The sequence below is a fragment of the Mustelus asterias genome, chromosome 1, assembly GCF_964213995.1.
Source record: "Mustelus asterias chromosome 1, sMusAst1.hap1.1, whole genome shotgun sequence".
Classification (NCBI taxonomy): domain Eukaryota; kingdom Metazoa; phylum Chordata; class Chondrichthyes; order Carcharhiniformes; family Triakidae; genus Mustelus; species Mustelus asterias.
This window is the reverse complement of record NC_135801.1, coordinates 96,683,014-96,705,281: the sequence shown is the minus strand read 5'-3', so window position 1 is coordinate 96,705,281 and position 22,268 is coordinate 96,683,014. Positions and strand designations below refer to the sequence as shown.

The following is a 22,268-nucleotide window of genomic DNA, read 5'->3' as shown; positions in this document are numbered from 1 at the left end:
TTCTCATTACTAAAGGCAGAAATTTATTTGCTTATTCAAAAGTAACACATTTATCTATCTAGATGGTAAGAAAAATATTTTTTCCAGAAAGTAATCAAAAAACACTTTACCATCTTTTTGAGAGATGGTGTACAAACTACTTTCAGAATTATTTCACTGTAAATACTCACTGTTCTATTAACTCTAAACCCTAGAAGCACCCCCTCTTTGGGCAGCTTGACTGCAGATTCACTGAGTAATGCCATGGCAATTTAATGGTGTATTTGAATGAAACAAAGTCACATAGAATTTCTAAATAATTCTAATGGAACAGTATGCAAACATAGAAGAGGCACAAATATGTAGAGCTGACATATTGCAACTGCCAGTCATCAAAGCTCATGGGGCAATATTCTTTGGATGGCCAGGTTTCCCGCTCGAAAGAGTTGATGGGGAACACTTCCCCACCAATACTGGCTGCCCCATTTAATGCTCACTCGGGTGCTACTTGGCCAAGGGCAAGATCTCTGCCCCCATCTGGGGAGGTAGTCCACCTTAGAGAGCTGATGACCAATCAGAGTAGTCAGCAGTCTCCAGTCACAACAGCCCCAGGTTTGACTGGTAGCCAATGCTGAGACTGTAGGCAATTACTGAAGAAGAGGAGCTAATGAAGGCCACACTGTAGGTAAGATGAGGGCTTTGGCAGGGCTTGGCTGCAAGCTGCAGCGAGCAGATCTGAGGGGGCCAAGTTTCTGAGGCTTGGAGAGGGGAGGGTTAAAGGCGGGCCATGACCTTGTTGGGAGGGTACCTGCAATGAACAAAGGAGGTCTCCCACCCCTTGCCAGACACAAGCTCGCCAGTAAAACTGCCAGGCTACCCACCTGATGTGGGCCTTCCCCTGTCACATCTAAAATGCAGCAGGGGTGGGATGAAGCAACTAAGTGGTCTTTAATTAGCCATTATAAGGGCCTCAAATGCCTTCATTGACCCCGTAAAATGGAAGACAGACGAGGGTGGACGGGTATGCAGTAGCGAAATCTTGCTATGTTTTTACGAGTCCTCTTGCCTTCAAACCTGCTGGCAGGGACCGTACAATTCAACCCATGGTTCTGTTAGCATTAGGAAGTGGTCAACTCCTTTAAGAGTGTCAACACTGTCACTTCTGGGCGAGGGAGGAGTTGAAGTGCTAGGAGTCCAAGAGAAACATTCCACATTTGGCCAAATATAATGGCACAGATTTTGCAGCAGTAATGACGGTGAAACTGTCAGCATTCGTCATTATTGATCCTCTGAAACTAACAGCAACTTCTGGAGCCCACACAGGCACAGTTCATTGTGGAAATCCAGGAATTGCAGTCAGTGATTTGACACTTCTCCAATGGAAATCTGGAAACCCCTTTGACTCAGCACCAGATTCAAACTGGTGACAAGTAGAAATCCAAGCTCAATGGATTGCTACATTTTTGTAAGCAACATTCTTTGAGTGGTGAGCAACTCAAAATTCAGGCCAATGTTGGATAAAAATTTTGATCAGCATCCAGGCCTCAAGTCTAACCCTGATCATGGTAGGGTGGAGGAAGGCACTTGCATCTCTACAGCAGCCAGAAGGCCTGCTCTCACAAAGTGATATCAGTTGCAGCTGCCCAGGCAGAAAGAGGACATGAAAACTTCCATACTGGGAGTCCCCTCCTCACAGCCATATTCTGAGGGGAAACACATTTAGATCACTGTATCTCCAGTGACTGAATAGGAACTGGGCTTTCACTCCATCCTCTGGCACATGCACAACTTCCCACGCTGATGTCACTATTGTGCATCTGCCACCCAGTATCCATTTCCAGAAACCTCCCGATGCTGAACAGCATTAGAAGTGTTTACAGACCATCAGTCACAGAGTATCACATTTGAATGTTTGTTACTTTTTCACTACCACAGTTGGCTAATAATTTGACAAAGATATATCAAAAAGCAAATAATTAAATTTCTTTCCAGATAACTAAATATGTTTACTCTCAGTTTTTCATACCAATATTATTTGCTAAAGTTTTAGATCAAACACTGAAAAAGTAATGATGCAGAAGTTAATGATATCACACTCAAAATAACAAACCAGTCCAGAATTCTGATTTTTTGACTGTGGATAATTGTCAGATCAGGTAGGAAATCTTACCTCCAGAAAATCTTTAGGGGCATAGACAGGTCGGAAGTGACTCAAATCTAGGAAAAAAATATGTCCAAGAATTTTGTTCAAGTGGTTTCAAAAAGCAACAGATACTTATTTGGTAATAGAAAATCAATTCGCTGGGAGAGGCACAACGTTAGAACACTCTTAATGTGAGGTAACAACATTATGAGCGATTCCCTGAGACAGTAACATTTAAATTGTATTTCTAGTAATATAGGCAGAATAGCAGGATGTGTGTGTGTGCTCACTAAGCAGCTTTGATTGACTGTTTTCACATTACACACGGCAAGTAAAGGAAATAAATAATCTAACTTTGCACCAACTACATAGGACTCAACATGGATTTGTGGCATCTTGAAATTTGATATGTTTTGCTCTAATTCCTTTCAATTAATCTTACATGGTAATCTGAATTATTTAAAGGACAACTTCAGTTCGTCAGTCTCAGTGCTGAACAATAAATTGCAACTACATAAAGAAACATCCGAATATGCTTCACAGAGACATGATCAACTAAATGTGGACACACTGTTAAAGACATATCAGAAACGATTAAAAGAGGGTCTTAAATTTTTCTGTAAAAACTTACTGTAAAGAAATGTTAAAAGTTTATTAAATAAAAATGGTACATTATATAGATCAATGGTATTATGCTAATTACTGAGTAATAGCAATTCTGAAACACTTTTCTTTGCTCTTAGTTTTTACATCTATTTTATGCACAAAAAATTTATTCGGTACTGGTGAATGGAGTATTTTACATTTTGGGAGCCCAATGTAAGCATCAAGCACACCCAGGACCGGTATACCATGGTTAGATTCTGAGTGAAGGTCCTAACATTCTGCCAAAAACCTTTGAAGAAAGATTGCTATGAACCCACTTCCCCATTTTCCATACCAGCCACAGGAGCCACTTGAACTACCGTTTTGTGCTGTTGTTCTTGTTAGACTGGTTCTGAATACATATCCAAAGATGAAAATCCATTTTGCCACCTTGTCCCCCAAAACACAATTCGTTTCAAATCTGAAGTCACTCAAATGACAAAATCCAGATTAAATCATACAAAGTGAATCGACTAACCAGTCTCACTGCAACTGTATGAAACATCTGTAAGCACATTTTTCAATTCAGAATTTGGCAAAATATCAGATGCCCAAATTCCAATGTCGCAACAGTCCTAACTATTTCATGTCATCCAAATATTTGTTACCACATACCTGGTTCATCGGTCCCCATCTCATTCCATTTGTTCAAAAGTTCTTTCTGCTCATCTGTTGACCTCTATAATGGAGAAAGAATTTGGTTTGAATTAACTATTATTCAATGGCTTCAATCTTTATGTTTCAGTGTTTCATTTAACCATAAAAAGTTCATATTAAAGAGTAAAGCAATTCATTTGTTCTATACCTTTTTTGCTAAAGGGATAGCCAGCTCTGTGCACATACTGTTTAAACTTTTCAGAACACGCTTTTCCCAGTTCACCTGCAAAAAAGGACGTTATCAGAAGACATGTTCATGAACATTAGAGCTGCATATGCATACACTATATCCAGCTTTATGAACTCTGATAAATATTTCCTTACTTAACATTTAAATCAATACTGCATCAACATCAGTATTATTGCACATTATTATAATTAGTTTTCTCTTAACTGGAAACAGATAATAAATAAATTAGCTATAATGGAATATGAACACAAAGACAAAACTACTGGAGTATTAGTTTATGCATCTTCAAGAAAAAAAAAAGCATTACATATAACATGATGCAATAGTAACTGAACTAAACTGCCTCAAGGCTTTTATTTAGGCAGTGAGGGGAGATGATCTAAGAAACTACAGTAAACTGTGTGGTTACCTGGCATTGTACCAACCAGAATGCTCTATTAATCTGAATTTCTGACAGCTCATTTTTTTAAAAGACAGTCGGAAGATTGGAAACTAAGGCTGGAAGCTTCTATTCTGGGATAGAAGTTCAATGGTGGGTGCAGAGGTGGAAGTAAATTTCCTCTGGGGTGGCCAGGACAGTTGACCATGTGCAATTTTGCACTGTTCATCTAACTAATTATGTATCTAAAAGGAGCTTGCCCATTCTCACAGCTGGGACAAGCAGGAAGTCGTTGTCCCCCTTGTTAACTCACAGGGTCAACAGTCTGGGTGCCATATTTAAAGGGCATCCAGAAGTCTGCACTATCCCTTGCACCTTTGTCCAGACACTGCTCCAATCTGATTGGCTTACAGCTCTCTAAGGCAGAACGTCCTTTCAAGCGCAAATGGAAGTCCGGCCTGCCACCAATCAACGCTCACGAGAGCATGAAATGGTAGTGGGCCTGTCAGAGTCGGTGGGAACGTGCTCTGAATCGACTCTCCAGATGATGGACGCTGAGGACTTGCCACCCTTGGGTCTTCAATTGCAATTTTACTGTGATGTCCTGCTGCGCCTGGGCCCTTGACCGCCCAGCTGCTCCCCCTCTTCTCTCATCCCCTCAAAGATAAAATATGTTCAGAGTAATGTAACTCCCCATTAACTGGCATTTTTGATTAATTGGCACAATCCATTCCTGGAGTATACCAGCTAACAAAGATTTTACTACGATTAGATTGCATAGCTATTAAACTAGCTGTGTTGATACTCTTGAAAACCACCAAGTATCAGGGTTACATTGGTAATTGTGAAAATAAATTCTTCCTTTATAAAGGCATAACTCATTGCTCATTAATCAAAAAATTCAGCAACCTTTTTTCACCTTGTTTTGCTGCTAATGTACCTTCATTTCAGAGTTGGCACTTCAAGACATTTCTTTTCAACTGAGACTCTACACTATATATGTACATAACTTTCTTCCAAATAGATCCCAAATAAAACTTGTAAGGAATTAAACGTTTTCAAAGTTAAATCATCTCAAACTCTATGCATCATTAATTATTCCCACTGATCACCCTCCACGTTATCCTTATCTGGATACAAAGGAGAGAAACTGGTGTATCAAGAACTGGAGCAATCTGCTTAGATTAAGTGAATGTGACAAATGGATTTCAGGCAAGTCTGGTGTAATCTACTTTGAATCTAAAATGGACAAAACAAAGTGCTTTTTAAAAGGTGAAAAGCTGGATTCACAGGAGGTCCAAAGTGCCTTAGGGGTCTAGGTAAATAGATTATTAAAATATCAAGAACTAGTATGGAAATAATCAAGAAAGCTACTGGATTGCTGGCCTTTATATCTAAATAACTAGAATACAACAGAGTAGAAGTGATGCTTCAGCTGGTTCAGCTCTGGTTGGACCACGTTTGAATGCATATGTTAGCACTGCAGGGAGCGCAGCATAGATTTAACAAAATGATTTCTGGACTCCAAGGGGTTATATTACAAGGCAAGACTTTGCAAGCTAGGATGGTATTCCCTTTGAACTCAGAAGGTTAAGGGAAATTTAATCTAAGTTTTCAAAATATGAATGGAAATAGGGTTAAAAACTGATTGGGGAGTCTATGACTATGGAGCATAATCTAAAATTTAGAGGTACACTTTCGGGAGTGAAATTAGGAAACATTTCTACACACAAATGTGTAAATTTGGAATTTTCTTCTACAAATAACAATTTATGCTAATCAATTGTCAATTTTAAATCTGAGATTAATAGAATTTTTGGTAGGCAAAGATATTACGGGCTATGCAGCAAAGGCAAGAATAGGGAGTTAAACTGCAGATCAACCATGATCACATTATATGGTGAAACAAGCTCAAAGGGCTAAATGTCCCAGTCCTGTCACTATGTCACTTTATAAATGGCAGCACTGAATACAAAAACAAGAAAGTCATGCCAATTTACTAGATTTACCAGGATAAAATAGAGATGAGCAATTTCAGTTTAGTGGAGAAACTGGGATTGTTCTTCTTAGAGCGGAGAAGATTAAAGGGAGGCCCAATCGCAACATTCGAAATGAGCATGAGTTTTGACAGAGCAAGAAGGAAGAAACTACTTTCTCTGACAGGCAAATCATTGACCAGAGGTCATGGATTTAAGCTTCTGGCCAGAAGAACTAAAGTGAAAATGAGGAGAAATTCTTCACACAGACGATTGTTAAGACCCGGAAGACATTATCTGAAAGTTTGGTGGAATCATATTCTACAATAACTTTTAAAAGGCTATTGGATGCATACTTGAGGAGGGCAAAATTTTCAGAGTTATAGGGAAAAGACTGAGATGTCAGACAAAACTGGATATCTCTTTCAGAGACCTGACACAGGCACAACAGTGAATGGCCTTCTTCTAAAATTGAGAGAATCTTTAATTCTGTGCTAAGTGTGATTTGTTCTTACTTTTGTTTCATTTTTTATAAATCAGTTTCCATTCACCCTGTCCTCTGCTTCAGCATCAAAAATTGACATGGCGAGGAAATATTTTTTTTTAAATGTTACCATACTTGAAGGAGTCTTCCAAGAAAATGTCTTGCTTTATGACAAACAAACTGCATATAAAATATGGGGGAAAACAAATGTTTTCATGTGCTGAATTCCAATCCAATGTAATACTGCATAGCAATGTGTAAGTAAGGTTGGTTTGGGTGGTGGAAAATGCGCAAGTGTGGCTCCTGAACATAGAAGACAGGTCTTATTAAGTATGCTCATTTCTAAATCAGTAGTTTAAAAAAACTTCACAATTTTAAAGTCATCCAACTCAATTAATTTCTACAGTAAAGTAAAGCCGAGAAGATAGTTGCTATTTGACAGCAGCTATAATGCACCACATAGTTTATACCAACCTGTGCACGTCTCATATACATCAATCCCTCCTTAGTGTGCTCAGATGGAGCAGCTGGATGACCAGGTTGGGGAAGGCTGCACATGGATAAGATATACAATTAGAGCAGGAGCCAGTCTCATCAATTGAAGCAATTCAGCAATGACAGTCTCAGGACTTAGAATGTTGGGCCAGTATATTATGTTGCTTGGCCCAATGACTTTTGCACAATTTCACAAGCTTCCAGATCAGGCGCATGGACTGACATCATTATGCATTCGCGCAATATTTCAGTCGGCAGGCATGCATGAGAGTTGGGAGTGGGCTCGACAATCAAGCAGGCAATTTAGCCAATTAAGGGGCTAACTGGATTCAATTTTACATAGCTCGTCTGTTTTTACGGTTGATGGGCCTTTATGTCTTAGCTTCAGCCTCAATCCAAGGTGGGATGAACTGTCCGGGCTGAAATAAAATTTAAAATGGTGTCTGGGGAGATAAGTTTGTGTTTGAATGTGCTGCCTAGACATTGCAATTTTTTAAAAAACAGGTCTGCAACTCCTTGACACAGCTCTGCAACGGCTCTTCACCAGAAGGAACCCATTAGAAGCGCCAGTCCCACCCTCCTTGTTCTCAGTGCCCACCCTCTTCCCAGCCTTTCTGGAAGGACTCGTGAGAGAAATGTTGCCCCGGCTGGGACTCGTGAGAGAAACGTTTCCTGGTTGGAGCTCATGTGCCCTAGAAGGCGAAAGCCCCGGAAGGTGACAGATAACAACTTACAATGTACTCCATTTTCATTGGAAGGGAGGTTATTTGCTGGTGACATTGTAATTATATCAGCTTGTTGTTTTAATAATTTATCAGGATTTTAATTTATAATGTATTTGAATGAATTGTTTAAATAAAAAGTTGGGACTTGTGTATGTCCATTATGGAGTAGCGGCTTTATTTTGTGTTTAACAATAAATACCATTCCTTTCCAGTTGAGTTATTGCAATCACTTTCTCAGCTTATCCTGTATTCTTCAACGACTTGTGCATATATATCCCCAGATCTCTATATTCTTAATTTCCTTTTCTTTATGGCAAAACGTATCACTTCACACTTCTCTGAATTAAACTTCATCTGCCATGTCGAGCCATTCCACTAGCCTATTTCTTTATGAAGCTACTCCTCCGCTCCTCAGTTCACAATATTGCCAAGTTTTGTGTCCTCTGCAAATTAAACTAACCTCCAATGTAGATGCTTCAAATTACCAGGAAACACAAAAAATAATTGGCATAAGTCTGAAGTAGACATCTCCTAACTGCACTGCTACCAACATTGTCACGTGCATACAAGTATGGTTTGTTTGGAACAAATCAAACTTAGGCTATACTGTAGTGTGTAGAGGATACTTAATCCAGAATGGCTATGGTTTCTAATTATAGTAATGAATTAGAAAGTGAAATTATAAACATATTATGCAAAAATGTTATTTGAAATAGAATCATATAGTGCTGAAGAGGCCCTTCGGCCCGTTGAGTCTGCAACGACACATTAGAACCACCCGAATTCCCACCTAATCCCATCTGCCAGCACTTAGTCCATAGCCCTGAATGTTATGATGCACCAAAACTACTTCCAAGTATTTCCATATTCTTTCTAATTGTAAGTCTATTCATTTTGAGGAATCCAAACGTGTTACTTCAGAGTTTAAAAAAGGCTGGATTTCATACTCAGCTAAGTTTCAGTTCTCAAATAGTTTGCCAAGGTGCAGTGTTGAATCAACATCAGGGGCCTCTTTGAAGGAAAGGATAAAACATCAATAAAGTGTCATGCCAGGGTTAGTTTCACACATCTCCCAACTCAAAAGTAATTTTTGTAAGCTTTGAAGCTGATTCCCACCAAAAACTTAAAAGTGTTTTGTTCAAAATTTCTTTGCAAAATATTTAAAGCATAAAGGAATAAGCAGAGGAAAGCTTATACAATCCACACTACCACATTTACTACATGTTTAAAACACCTACACATTAAGCTCACGGTAGACAGCATTCTGCAATTTCTTTTCCCAACCTGTAAAACAAGAAAAACGTATTGCTAAAATCAAGTTTAGAAATAATTTAAAAACAATAAGTGCTCCCTTCCTATCTTCAAAGGGATAATAATACACATAAGATCCTGATAAGAACTACTGGGGTGTTTTTAACATTTGAGGCTCTAAGCTCTGAAGAGGAACTCAAAGAAACTAAATACTCAAACATTTTTGGAAAAAAAGTTAAAGGGTGATGATTGTTTCAGGAGTGAATAACATGAAGTAGTGGAAGAACTCAAGTCTTCCGCTAGACGTTAACCCAATCCAGAACCTGGAGCTGAAAATGACCGAAAGCTGCCAGGATCTTCTTCTACCTTGGCATGGGAATATGACCACTGAGTCAAAGGTTCACTCATTTAAAAGGTTGAGAAGCATGAACAACATAATACATTATTTGGGTTTGAACTGTACTCATAGAATATATATGATGTGGAGTTGCCGGCGTTGGACTGGGGTAGACATAGTAGTCTCACAACACCAGATTAAAGTCCAACAGGTTTATTTGGTAGTACGAGCTTTCGGAGCACTACTCTTTCATCAGGTGAGTGATGAAGGAGAAGCGCTTTGAAAGCTCAGTGGTTAGCACTGCTGCTTCACAGCTCCAGGGACCTGGGTTCGATTCCCGGCTCGGGTCACTGTCTGTGTGGAGTTTGCACATTCTCCTCATGTCTGCATGGGTTTCCTCCGGGTGCTCCAGTTTCCTCCCACAGTCCAAAGATGTGCGGGTTAGGTTGATTGGCCATGCTAAAATTGCCCCTTAGTGTCCTGAGATGTGTAGGTTCGAGGTATTAGTGGGTAAAATATGTAGAGATATGGGGTAGGGCCTGGGTGGGATTGTGGTCGGTGCACACTCGATGGGCCGAATGGCCTCTTCCTGCACTGTAGGGTTTCTATGATTCTATGGCAGCAACGGTACCACACCCTCTGACGATCTTACTTGCGCTGAAATCCGGAAGTTGCATTTGCACCTCAATAAGCTCTGGAAGAGCGTATGCTGAGGGTTCAGCCCTCCTGATGTTTAAAGGGACAGGAACCATTAATTCGAGAACTCTGCCTATTTACCCAACCTTGTAAGTATTTTTACATGCAAGGAGTTAGGTCTCATAATGACAGGCATAAAACAATAAAACTGCTCAATGATTTCATACCATGAATGAAAGAGGATTACAAATGAAGTCTAGCTCACACCAGTTCATCACTGATAGGAAAATCTGGGCTATAATTAGGCAGAACTTTAGTTACAAACTGCCTGCCTTTCTTACTGCGCATGAAATGGTATGCATATACAGAGGTGAAGGAGAGTATAGAAGCATAGAAAATAGGTGCAGCAGTAGGCCATTTGACCCTTCAAGCCTGCACCACCCTTCAATATGACCACAGCTGATCATTCACTTTCAGATCCCACTCCCACTTTCTCTCCATACCTCTTGATCCCTTTAGCCACAAGGGCCACGTCCAGCTCCCTCTTGAATATATCTAATGAACCACCGCCAACAGCTTTCTGTGGTAGACAATTCCATAGGTTCACAACTCTCTGACTGAAGACGTTCTTCCTCATCTCAGTCCTGAATGGCTTACCCTTTATTCTTAGACTGTGAATCCTAGTTCTGGACTTCCCCAACATTGAGAACATTCTTCCCACATCTAGCCTGTCCAGTCCCATCAGGATTTTATGTTCCTATGAGATCCCCTCTCATTCTTCTAAATTCCAGTTTCTCTTCATATGTCAGTCCTGCCACCCCAGGAATCAGTCTGGTGAACCTTCGCTGGATTCCCTCAATAGCAAGAATGTCCTTCCTCAGACTAGGAGACCAAAACTGCACACAATGCTCAAGGTGTGCCTGGGAGGGTGGTGGAGGCGGGATGCCTCACATCCTTTAAAAAGTACCTGGATGAGTACTTGGCACGCCATAACATTCAAGACTTTGGGCCAAGTGATGGCAAGTGGGATTAGGTGGGCAGGTCAGGGCATTTCATTCATCGGTGCAGACTCGATGGGCTGAAGGGCCTCTTCTGCACTGTAGTATTCTGTGATTCTGATTCTGTGTGGCCTCACCAAGGCCCTGTATAACTGCAGCAAGACATCTTTACTCCTATACTCAAAATCCTCTTGCTATGAAGGTTAGGATGCCATTAGCTTTCCTCACAGCCTGCTGTACCTGCTTGCCAACCTTCAATGACTGTGCCACCATGACACCCAGGTCACGTTGCACTTCCCATTTTCCTAAACTGCCACCATCCAAATAGTAATCTTCCTTTCTGATTTTGCCACCAAATTGTATAACCTCACATTTATCCACATTATATAAAGTAAAGTCTATTTATTAGTCACAAGTAGACTTACATTAACACTGCAATGAAGTTACTGTGAAAATCCCTTAGTCCCCACATTCTGGCCCCTGTTTGGGTACACTGAGGTAGAATTTAGCATGGCCAATGCACCTAGCCAGCACAGCTTTCGGACTGTAGGAGGAAACTGGAGCATTCAGAGGAAACCCACGCAGACACGGAGAGAACATGCAGACTCCACATAGACAGTGACCCAAGCCGGGAATCGAATCCGGGTCTCTGGCGCTGTGAGGCAGCAGTGCTAACCACTGTGCCGCCCCCATATTATTGCATTTTCTAAGTTTTTGTCCACTCAACCAGCCTGTCCAAGTCACACTGCAGTCTCTTAGCATCCTCCTCACAGCACACATTGCCACCCAGCTAGTGTCGTCTGCAAATTTGGAGGTACTGCATTCAATTCCTTCATCCAAATCATTAATGTATATTGTGAATAGCTGGGGTCCCCGCTCTGAACCCTGTGGTACCCAACTTGTCGCTGCCTGTCACACTAAAAAGGACCCGTTTATTCCTGTATCTAGTCCTAAAATGGGAAATCATTATACTTTAAACAAAAGAAACTATACCAAGTGCAGATATTTTCTTAAATAAAAATAGAAAATTGCTAGAGATCAGGTAGCATCTTAGGGAGAGAAACCATCTCCCCAAATCTCCATCTCAGCTTCGTTTGTTTCTCTTTTCACAGATGCTGCCTGACCTGCTGATTATTTCCAGCATTTTCTATTTGTATTTCAGATTTCCAGCATCCAAAGTATTCCATTTCTCGACAGATATTTTCTTCACTGAAATTAAAGAAAATCAAATACGAGTGAACTTGCCCAACAGGGTAATCAGTCATTTTATTTCAACTAAAACCCGAATATAGAATTCCTATTCATACTTATTTAGGATCGCGGCTAGATTAGAATATGGTTTAGAGTTCCAGATGCGAGTATAAAAGCGTTTTTTTTTCCTTTTTGTCCCTTCTCATCATTGTTTTCTTCCCTTTCAAGAACTTCTCCACCAACAGTCCCAATCCCAATCTGTCACCACTCCTCTATTCTCCTACTGTTGTTCCAGCTTGAATTTCTCCTTGAGCAAGTCCATTCCTGTCCTTCGTGCCTCTCAGGGCATTCTCTATCTGGCTTAACAAGGTGGTACCAAATACCTGAATGCCCTTGAATCCTGTCAAGGATGCCTGCTGTAATCGAATCTCCTCACCCCAACTGACACTTCCTTATGGACTCTGCCATCAATAATCCCTTCCTTGCTCTGCATTTCCATCCAAAATGTCTGTCCAAACCCAAATAATGCCCACACTATCCATAACTTTGCTGTGGATGACTGCATTGTAAGAAGTCTCACAACACTAGGTTAAAGTCCAACAGGTTTATTTGGTAGCATGAGCTTTCGGATCGCTGCTCCTTCATCAGGTGAGTGGAGAGTTGGGTTCACAAACGGGGTATTTATAGACAGAGACTCAATTGCAAGATAATGGTTGGAATGCGAGTCTTTACCGGTACAGACAGTGCGAGTGGAGAGAGGGATAATGACAGGTTAAAGAGCTGTGAATTGTCTCAAGCCAGGACAGTTAGTAGGATTTTGCAAGCCCAGGCCAAATGATGGGGGTTACACGTAGTGTGACATGAACCCAAGATCCCTGTTGAGGCTGTCCACATGTGTGCGGAACATGGCGATCAGTTTCTGCTCAGCGATTCAGCATTGTCGTGTGTCTTGAAGGCCGCCTCGGAGAACGCTTGCCCGAAGATCGGGGGCTGAATGCCCTTGACTGCTGAAGTGTTCCCCGACAGAAAGGGAACACTCCTGCCTGGTGATTGTCAAGCAGTATCCGTTCATCGGTTGTCATAGCGTCTGCATGGTCTCGCTGATCTACCATGCCTTAAGACATCTTTTCCTGCAGCGTATCAGGTATATAACGTTGGCCGAGTCTCATGAGTTTGCACAAATTTGCTGGAAAATCCCATCTCTTGTATAATAATCTGAAGCAATTTAAATGACCAGATTCTTTTAAATTGAATAAAGCCCTAGAGCAGCTTTCAATTGGAGAAAAGAAAAACAGTCAGTCATTTACTCTTGGGACTGCTCTGTTTGACAGGGCATCTGTCATAACTTAGGGGGGAAAAAACATCTAGTTTTTGGTTACAACAGACTCCATTGTTTACGTTTCCAAAGATTTATTTTGACAGCTGAGCCCATTTTGAATGCTTGGTTAAGTTTCAAAAGCTAATGAACACTCATCTCAGCAGTGGACTGTTGTGTTTACACTTTGATTGACAGTTTTAAGAAGTTACTAAAGGATCATCTATCTTTGATTTTCTAAGTGAAATAGATGTTTGGTTTTACAAGACTGACCATGTGAGCAGATTTATACTTTTTTCTGAATTGCATCTATGAATGACAGGTATTTTCAGTGTTTTGAATGACAGCTTTATTAGATTATTAGAAGTTTTTTTATGTTCACCTCCAAGTATTCTGAGGGCTGCCCATAGTGGTTCAGTGGCTATGGAGGATAAACAGGAACATGGAGAGTATGAGAGAGCATGGGCATAAATGGAGGCATTGAAGGGACATGAGGATATGAGGGGCATGGAACGAGCATGATGTGTGAAGGGCTGAGCGGTGAGGTTTAGAGGGCATAAAAATTAAGTTGTGAGCTGCATTTCTGTCCCCAGGAACTGAGACGGGTCTTCTAACCAGCCAGCATTTGCACCTACATTCCTCCTGCACTGCATGGCAGCACATAAAACCTGAATGCACCCGCCCACATCTCTGAGAGACAAAAATGTGGCGGGAATTGGGCTTGCATATGTTTTGAAAATCACAAAACTGTCCAATCATGTTTAACAAGCCTGAGACAGAAATACAGGCCTAAGTATTTGATTTGTATTTTATGATGGATTGACAAACGCTTGAAAAATATCTCCCTTTACAAACTGAGCAAGAATACTGATTTGTTTTCATCCTATAAAACACAACATTGCAGTAGAACCAGGTGGCTGGGAACTATTTAATTAAGGGAGGACATATTTCTGTAACAGTGAGGCATCATTCTGAACTTGCCTAGACTTCAAAGAAAATGGCAGTAATGTACCAACAGTGTGGTTAATCACAAATTATAATACAATTGCTTAATAAGACAAAGAGCAACAGCAAAACCCCACATGTGACTTCAAAACTATCAGGTGCACAATGAAACTATCACCTGTACAAATCCTCCAGACTTATAGGTCAGAATTTTCCAGCCGTTCATGTCAGTGGGATCTTCACGTCCCACCAACAGCACACCCCTGGGGTGCATTTAACAGGAAACCCTGTTGACGATGGTGGGACTTGCAGATCATGCCACGACTCGCAGATCATGCCACCAGCCAATGCTGGTGCAAAACATGGGTTGCACAGAAACTTCTGCCCATAATGTTAACCACTACAAATTATATACTGCACAATATCCATCTAATGTTCATTAACCATATTTCCTTTATAACATATTTTTCTATTATTATTTTGTAAAATACCAGTTTAGACTTGAATGTGTGTTTCAATTTGCAAACCTGATTTCCGCAAGAAGTCCTTCAGATCCTCCTTCAAAGATTCAATCCGAACCTCTGATTTATGAAGGCAAGTCTGCAAAGACAGAGAAAAAGAAAACTTTTGTTGTTAAATATAAATTAAAATAACAAACCATACAGTCATGGTTAAGAAAACATAACCACAAAACTTTGGGGAAAAATGTGCCCCTCTCCCTAACACACATATACTGTTTATTTTCATTTGGATTCTTCCATAGTTATGAATGACAACTGGAATGCCCAACGTGACAAAATTAATGTTAAGCTCCAACTCCACTGATATTTGCTGTGAATTGGCATTTAGCAAATTTGGCTGGAAAATATTCTTTAAAGTTTCAGTGTCACCATACAATCATAGAATTTTCACCACACGGAAGGAGATCTATTGGTGGCTATTGGTGCACCTCTGTTGACTCGGAGAAAAAACAATCCACTTTAGTCCCATTCTGCTCACATTCCCCACCAACACCCGCTCCCCAATACTATGTTACATTTGTCTTTTTTTAGCAACAATCCACTTTTTCTTTAAAGGTGTATAAGTGTGGCTTGTACACTTCTGATAGCGCAAACATGGTGTAAAAAATTTCACCAAATCTGTACTTTTTTGAATAATTTTTTATTACAAAGTATTATGATTAATTTATCTGCATTTTTCATGTTTTTTTTCTCCTTACAACAAATGCTGGTATTATAAAGAAACAGGTTTAGTGCATTTACTGGGCCTAACAGCTCACAATAACTTGTAATTATATAACTTCTATAACATGTTAAGCCTCTCAGTTGCAGTCCAGTAATAAAAGATGATGCAAGTCCAGTTTCTTCACAAACTCACTTTATGCTCTTTTATGACTCCACATACCCACACCCTGTAACCCCTTTATATATCCCGGTGAGTGCTATTAAACAATTAACATACAAATTAGGTCTCGAGTGGAAGGTTGTAGTTAACCCATTCCTAATATAACATACTAAAATGTTCCAAGACAATGCAAAGGAGCATAATCAAACAAAAATTGGCACTGAGATACAGAGGCAGCTATTAGGACAAGTGACCAAAAACTTGGTCAAAGGTGCTGCTCCTGCTCCTGGTGTGCGCTCCAGTATTTTTCATTGAACCAGATTGATCCCCAGCTTGATGGTTATGGTAGATTAGAGGATATGCCGGGCCATTATTTTACAGGTTGTAGTTGAACACAATTCTGTTGCTGCTGGTTGCCAGAGCACCATGTTTTGAATTGCTAGATCTGTTCAAAATCTATCCCATTTAGCAAGTGGTAGTGCCACACAATATGATGGAGACTATCCTTAATGTGGAGACAGGACTTTGCCCCCACAAGGTCTGTGCGGTAGTCTCTTACCAATACTGTCATGGACAAATGCAAGAGAAGATCTGTCCGTTTTCATTCCTTTGTGACTTTTCTGTAGCAGCTTGATACAACTGAATGGCTTACTAGGCATTTCAGAGGGCATTTTAAAAAAGTCAAACCATATTGCTGTGGACTGGAGTTACATCTCGGTCAGATCAGGTATGGATGGCAGATTTGTTTCACTAAAGGGCATTAGTGCCAGCTCACTTAATCGGTCTATATCTGTTTGCAGCCTCTGTGTTCTCCTCATAACTCATGTTCCCAACTAGTTTTGCATCATCGTCAAACTTAGATAAAGAGACAGGGAGTAATAGCCATTAATATGGATTGTAAATAACGGAGGCCCCACCTTGCAGCACACCATTGGTCCTCAACTAAGGTCCAAAGTACAGCAGCATAAGTTGCAATGGTGCTGATCTGATGTATGACAATGGAAAGTCGAGATCAGGAATGCAAACCTTCAAAATAGTGGAAGTCACTTCCAAAATAACGAGAGCACACCCTCAGAAAAGTACCATGAGCAAAAGCATTTCACTTAGACAACAAAATAGGTGTGACATCTAAATGCTTAGTGCCGTGGTTCCCAAAGGGTGCGGTGCGCCACACTGGTGCGACGAGAGAGGATGGCAAGTGTGGTGGGAAGATTCAAGGACAATCAAAGAAACATTTAAACGTGGTTTAAACAAGCACTGTTTTATACTTTCTGGATGTCCCATGATCATATTATAAAGTGATTGTGTTCTATGTTATGAATAAAGCACTGCTAGGAGTTGTTTTTTTTTTGTTTTTGAATGTATTTCTTATCAATAAAAAATTCGGTGTGGCGCGAGCAAATTTTTATTCCGAAAATGCGGCCCAGTGAAAAAAGTTTGGGAACCACTGGCTTAGTGGATTTTCTTGCCTATCATTTCTTCAGTTTTTTCAACTGTCATTGTGTTCTCATTTTGCTTTCCCTGGCAAGTTCCAGGAGGCCTGGGAAACCCATGCTACTCTTTTTATTATTATTCCATGGTAAAAATTGAAAACAGTTAAAATAGCTGGTAATGATCTATCAACTTATCTAAATTGGTAACCCTCCTCTCCCAAGGATGTTCCTGGCTTATGCCAAATGTGCTGCAGTAAAATGCAAAGATCAGCAGGTTGGAGCAAGCTTCCTGATGCACTCTTAATTTCAGCACTTTTAACTCCCACCAACTCCTAAATTCACTTGCTCTTTGATGCGTCCCCAATATGTCCTTTTGCAAGATTTCCTATAACATACTCATTAATGTGAAAATCAAAAAATATTTCAGAATACCAAATTCAGATCACAATGTGACTTTTACTGTGCACACTTACATTTCCAGCAAGTGCTTCTTTCTCCCCCACCATTCCTAACATTAGTCACTCTCCATGCTGTTCTTAAGCTTCTACTAAAGTGTTACCTGCAGACAGGAATGCCCATGGTGCTTTAGGATACTATGATATCATGAGTCTCTCCCACAAAGTGGCCTTTGTGTCAGATCTTCTGAGTTAAAGGAGGACTTTCCAGCAGGTTGCTTCCCCACTGTGAGTGGGCGGCCTGGTCTTGTATAGCCTAGCAGCAGCCAGTAAAAAGACATGCTCAGCACACGATGTACAGACATGAGTCCATTTTTTGGATCAACAGCAGTCCCAGTCAGGACGTTGCAAACCTCCAGAGCTTCCTGCAAAGGACCTGCTGCCTGTTGGACCATGTTCCACCAGCAGATGTCAAAGTCGCCAGAAAACTTAAATTAATTTTCATTGACTCCTTCCAGGCTACTATATTAGTCATATCTGCCTGTCTGCAGTACACAGCTGCATTAAGCAGCTCACCAAAACCTGCTCGCCAACATCTTTCCCTGCTGACCTTACCCGTCACCATAACAGCACCTCATCCACCTTGGTCATCAATCTGAAATTTCCTGCCCAAGGTTCTCTCCCTCACCTTCAAGTCTCTTTAAAATTCATCTCTTTGATCAAGTTTCTGGCTAGCCATCCCGGTGCCCTCTTCGTTGGCTCAGCATCCAATAAATTTCTGATTACACCTGTGAAGCATCTTAGGACTTTTCATGCATTAAAGAAAAAATATAAATGCAAGTTGTTTTTTATAGTTCAACAGTATTGCACTCGTCAGTACAAGCCTGAAGTATCAACTTAAATTTTGACTTCAAGTTCTTGGAGAAGGACTTGAACCTACAACCTTCTTAGCCAGAGGCAACTGTGCTACCAACGGAACCACAACTGACACAGGTGTTTCATACTCATCAAAGTTCTCTAGCAATGAATGCTTAACAGTCCATTAACATAGAATGTTAATGGACTGTTACAATTAACTGAACAATTAACTGAAAAATAAAAACATGCAGTACTGCAACAAAAGGCGGCAAAATAAGCAGTTACGGTATGGATAAATGTCAGCTAGCTTTCCCCGCTGGAAGAAATGAGTGAAACACGCTTTGTTTTATAAACATTAAGGAGTGTTCTTTACGGACAATAATATTAGCCTTGTATGCTGGAACATTATTGAGAAGTTTTGATGACTCCGTAAATCACAAGACTGAAGTTATTCAGTTATCATCAGATCACTATTACATCAGTGATGCGCGATAAATCACACGGGAGGCAGGATGTACCCGGGAAATAAAGGCTTTTATTACCAACAATAACGGAGCTACTATATACAATATACAATCCCAGACTAAAGGGTCACCAGGCAGAGCAGTGACCTTTATACCTCTCCCGGAAGGCGGAGCCAACTGGAGTGTACCATAGGACTATATTACCAGGTAGAACAGCCCAACCCTAACCCCAACAGTAACATATCTACAGACTCATAGTGCTGGCCAAACCATGGCTCAGCACTCCTGGTGGTAACCAACAATGGTTCACCACATTCACCCCTCCTTTAAAAACAAAGGCCGGCGGGGCACAAAAACAGAACAACTGTTCATCTGTCTATAAGTTCAATCGTTTTGGGGGACCGCACCGTCTCTGCGACCTCCTCAACACTGGCGATGACGCCGGTTCAGGCAATCACGGTGACCTTCTCTCCAAGGCGGTGTCCAGTAGCTCCTCCAATTCCTCACGGGCCGGTAGACCACGAGGTGGTGACAATCCGCTGGACTCGAGCACGCCTCGAGGTGGCGACAATCTCCTGGACTCAGGCAAGCTGTACACGGGAGTAAGAGGGTTAAGTGGTGGTCCCGATACTGCCCGCGCCGTGTCAGGAGAAGAGATAATGGTCGGGGGGTCCCTAACTGGGGGTGTGGGAGCGACTGGGGTTTCCAAGCCGCCTGCAGGCGCCAGATCTCGAATCGAGACCGTGTCCTCTCGCCCGTCAGGATATGCCACATAGGCATATTGAGGGTTGGCGTGGAGGAGATGGACCTGTTCAACCAAAGGGTCGGACTTGCGGGTCCTAACATGCCGCCGCAGGAGGACAGGTCCTGAGTACGTCAACCAAGACGGTAATGAGGTCCCAGAGGAAGACTGCCTAGGGAATGAAAACATTCTCTCATGAGGAGTAGCGTTGGTTGCCGTGCACAGGAGTGAGCGGATGGAATGGAGCACATCAGGGAGTACCTCTTGCCAACGGGAGACTGGAAGACCTTTAGACCTCAACGCCAGTAAGACAGCCTTCCAGACTGTAGCATTCTCTCGTTCAACCTGCCCGTTACCCCTAGGATTGTAGCTCGTGGTTCTACTAGAGGCAATCCCATTTAAGAGCAGGTATTGCCTCAAGTCGTCGCTCATGAACGACGAGCCCCTATCACTGTGGATATAACAGGGGTAACCGAACAGAGTGAAAAGATCCCGTAATGCTTTGGTAACCGTGGCAGCGCTCATATCAGAACAGGGAATGACAAAAGGGAATCGTGAGTACTCGTCAATCACATTGAGGAAGTACACGTTCCGATCTGTTGAGGGAAAGGGGCCCTTGAAGTCCACACTCAGTCTTTCAAAAGGACGAGTGGCCTTAATGAGGTGTGCTCTGTCAGGTCGGTAGACGTGCGGTTTGCATTCAGCACATACCTGGCAGCTTCGAGTTATGGACCTGACATCCTCCACCGAGTAGGGTAGATTCCGGGCCTTTATAAAATGGAAGAGCCAGGTGACCCCCGGATGGCAGAGGTCATTGTGGAGAGCCTGTAATCGATTCTCCTGCACACTAGCGCATGTTCCACGCGACAGGGCGTCCGAGGGCTCGTTGAGCTTCCCTGGACGGTACATGATATCATAATTGTAGGTGGAGAGTTCGATTCTCCACCTCAAGATTTTATCATTCTTGATCTTACCCCGTAACGTGTTGTTGAACATGAACGCCACGGACCGCTGGTCCGTGAGCCGAGTGAACCGTTTTCCCGCCAAGTAATGACGTCAATGCCGAACGGCCTCCACAATGGCCTGGGCCTCTTTTTCCACCACAGAATGCCGAATTTCAGGGCCTTGGAGGGTGCGAGAGAAAAAGGCGACGGGCCTGCCCGCCTGGTTAAGTGTGGCGGCCAGGGCGAAATCAGATGCATCACTCTCCACCTGGTAGGGGATGGACTCATCAATAGCGTGCATCGTGGCTTTCGCGATGTCGGCTTTTATTCCTGCAAAGGCTAAGCGAGCCTCTATTGTTAGGGGAAAGGAGGTAGACTTGATGAGCGGACGGGCTTTGTCCGCGTAATTGGGAACCCACTGTGCATAGTATGAGAAGAAGCCTAAGCATCTTCTCAGTGCTTTGATGCTAGTGGGCAGGGGAAGTTCGAGGAGGGGACGCATACGGTCTGGATCAGGGCCGAGGACCCCGTTTTCCACCACGTATCCGAGGATAGCTAGGCGGCGCTTGCGAAACACACACTTCTCCCTGTTGTAGGTCAGATTCAGGCGAGATGCAGTGCGTAAGAATCTAAGAAGGTTGGCATTGTGGTCCTGCTGGTCGTGGCCGCAGATGGTGACGTTATCCAGGTACGGGAAGGTAGCCCGCAGTCCGTGATGGTCCACCATTCGGTCCATAGCACGCTGGAAGACCGAGACCCCATTCGTGACACCAAAGGGAACCCTTAAAAAATGGTACAAACGACCATCCGCCTCAAAGGCCGTGTATTTTCGGTCCTCTGGGCGAATGGGGAGCTGGTGGTAAGCAGACTTCAAGTCAATGGTGGAGAACACCCGGTACTGCGCAATCTGATTGACCATGTCAGATATGCGCGGGAGGGGATACGCATCCAGCTGCGTGTATCTGTTAATGGTCTGACTATAGTCTATGACCATCCGGGGTTTGTTCCCATTCTTAACCACCACTACTTGCGCTCTCCATGGACTAGCGCTAGGTTGGATGATCCCCTCCTTGAGGAGCCGCTGAACTTCAGATCGAATGAAGATCCGATCCTCAGCGCTGTAACGCCAGCTCTTTGTTGCGATGGGCTTGCAGCCTGGCACGAGATTCTGGAATAGGGAGGGTGGGGTAATCCTGAGCGTCGAGAGGCTACATGTGGAGCGCTTTGGGAAATTTAGAGGCTGCAGTGCTCCCACTGAAAGCGGAAGGAGTGGCCCATCGTACTGCAGGGTTACACTCTTCAGGTGGGCCATAAAATCTAGTCCTAGGAGTATCGGCGCGCAAAGGTGCGGTAACACAAGGAGCCTGAAGCTCTCGTAAACCGTGCCCTGCACCGTCAGGTTGACCACGCAGCTCCCTAGCACGGTGACAGACCGGGACCTTGACGCCATCGAAATTGTCTGCTTGACAGTCCGAATCTGGAGACCGCACCGCTTCACGGTGTCAGGGTGAATGAAGCTCTCCGTACTCCCACTGTCAAACAAACAATAAATCTGGCGTCCGTTTACCTGTATGTCCATCATGGACTTGTCGAGTCTGTGAGGCTTGGCCTGGTCCAGGATGATTGACGCCACCCTTGGATCGTGGGTGCAACTGCAGGCAGCTGAGCTGGTTGATGACGGCCCCTGCTGGTCATTTGCGGTCGGTGCCGACCAAAATGGCTGCCCCCATAGGTCGCACGTG

The 22,268-nt window shown here is 42.5% G+C and overlaps 1 protein-coding gene across 1 annotated transcript in view; it reads right to left on the bottom strand.

Annotated features, from left to right (window-relative positions):
- Nucleotides 1-22,268, bottom strand: part of tbc1d19 (TBC1 domain family, member 19) — a 70,837-nt gene that overhangs the window by 41,350 nt on the left and 7,219 nt on the right. The window contains exons 2-7 of the mRNA XM_078218400.1: nt 14,874-14,946; nt 8,912-8,957; nt 6,928-7,003; nt 3,573-3,647; nt 3,383-3,446; nt 2,150-2,196 (exon numbers count right to left, since the gene is read on the bottom strand). Coding sequence (XP_078074526.1) covers nt 2,150-2,196; nt 3,383-3,446; nt 3,573-3,647; nt 6,928-7,003; nt 8,912-8,957; nt 14,874-14,946 — 381 coding nt within the window. The remainder of the gene's footprint in view (nt 1-2,149; nt 2,197-3,382; nt 3,447-3,572; nt 3,648-6,927; nt 7,004-8,911; nt 8,958-14,873; nt 14,947-22,268) is intronic.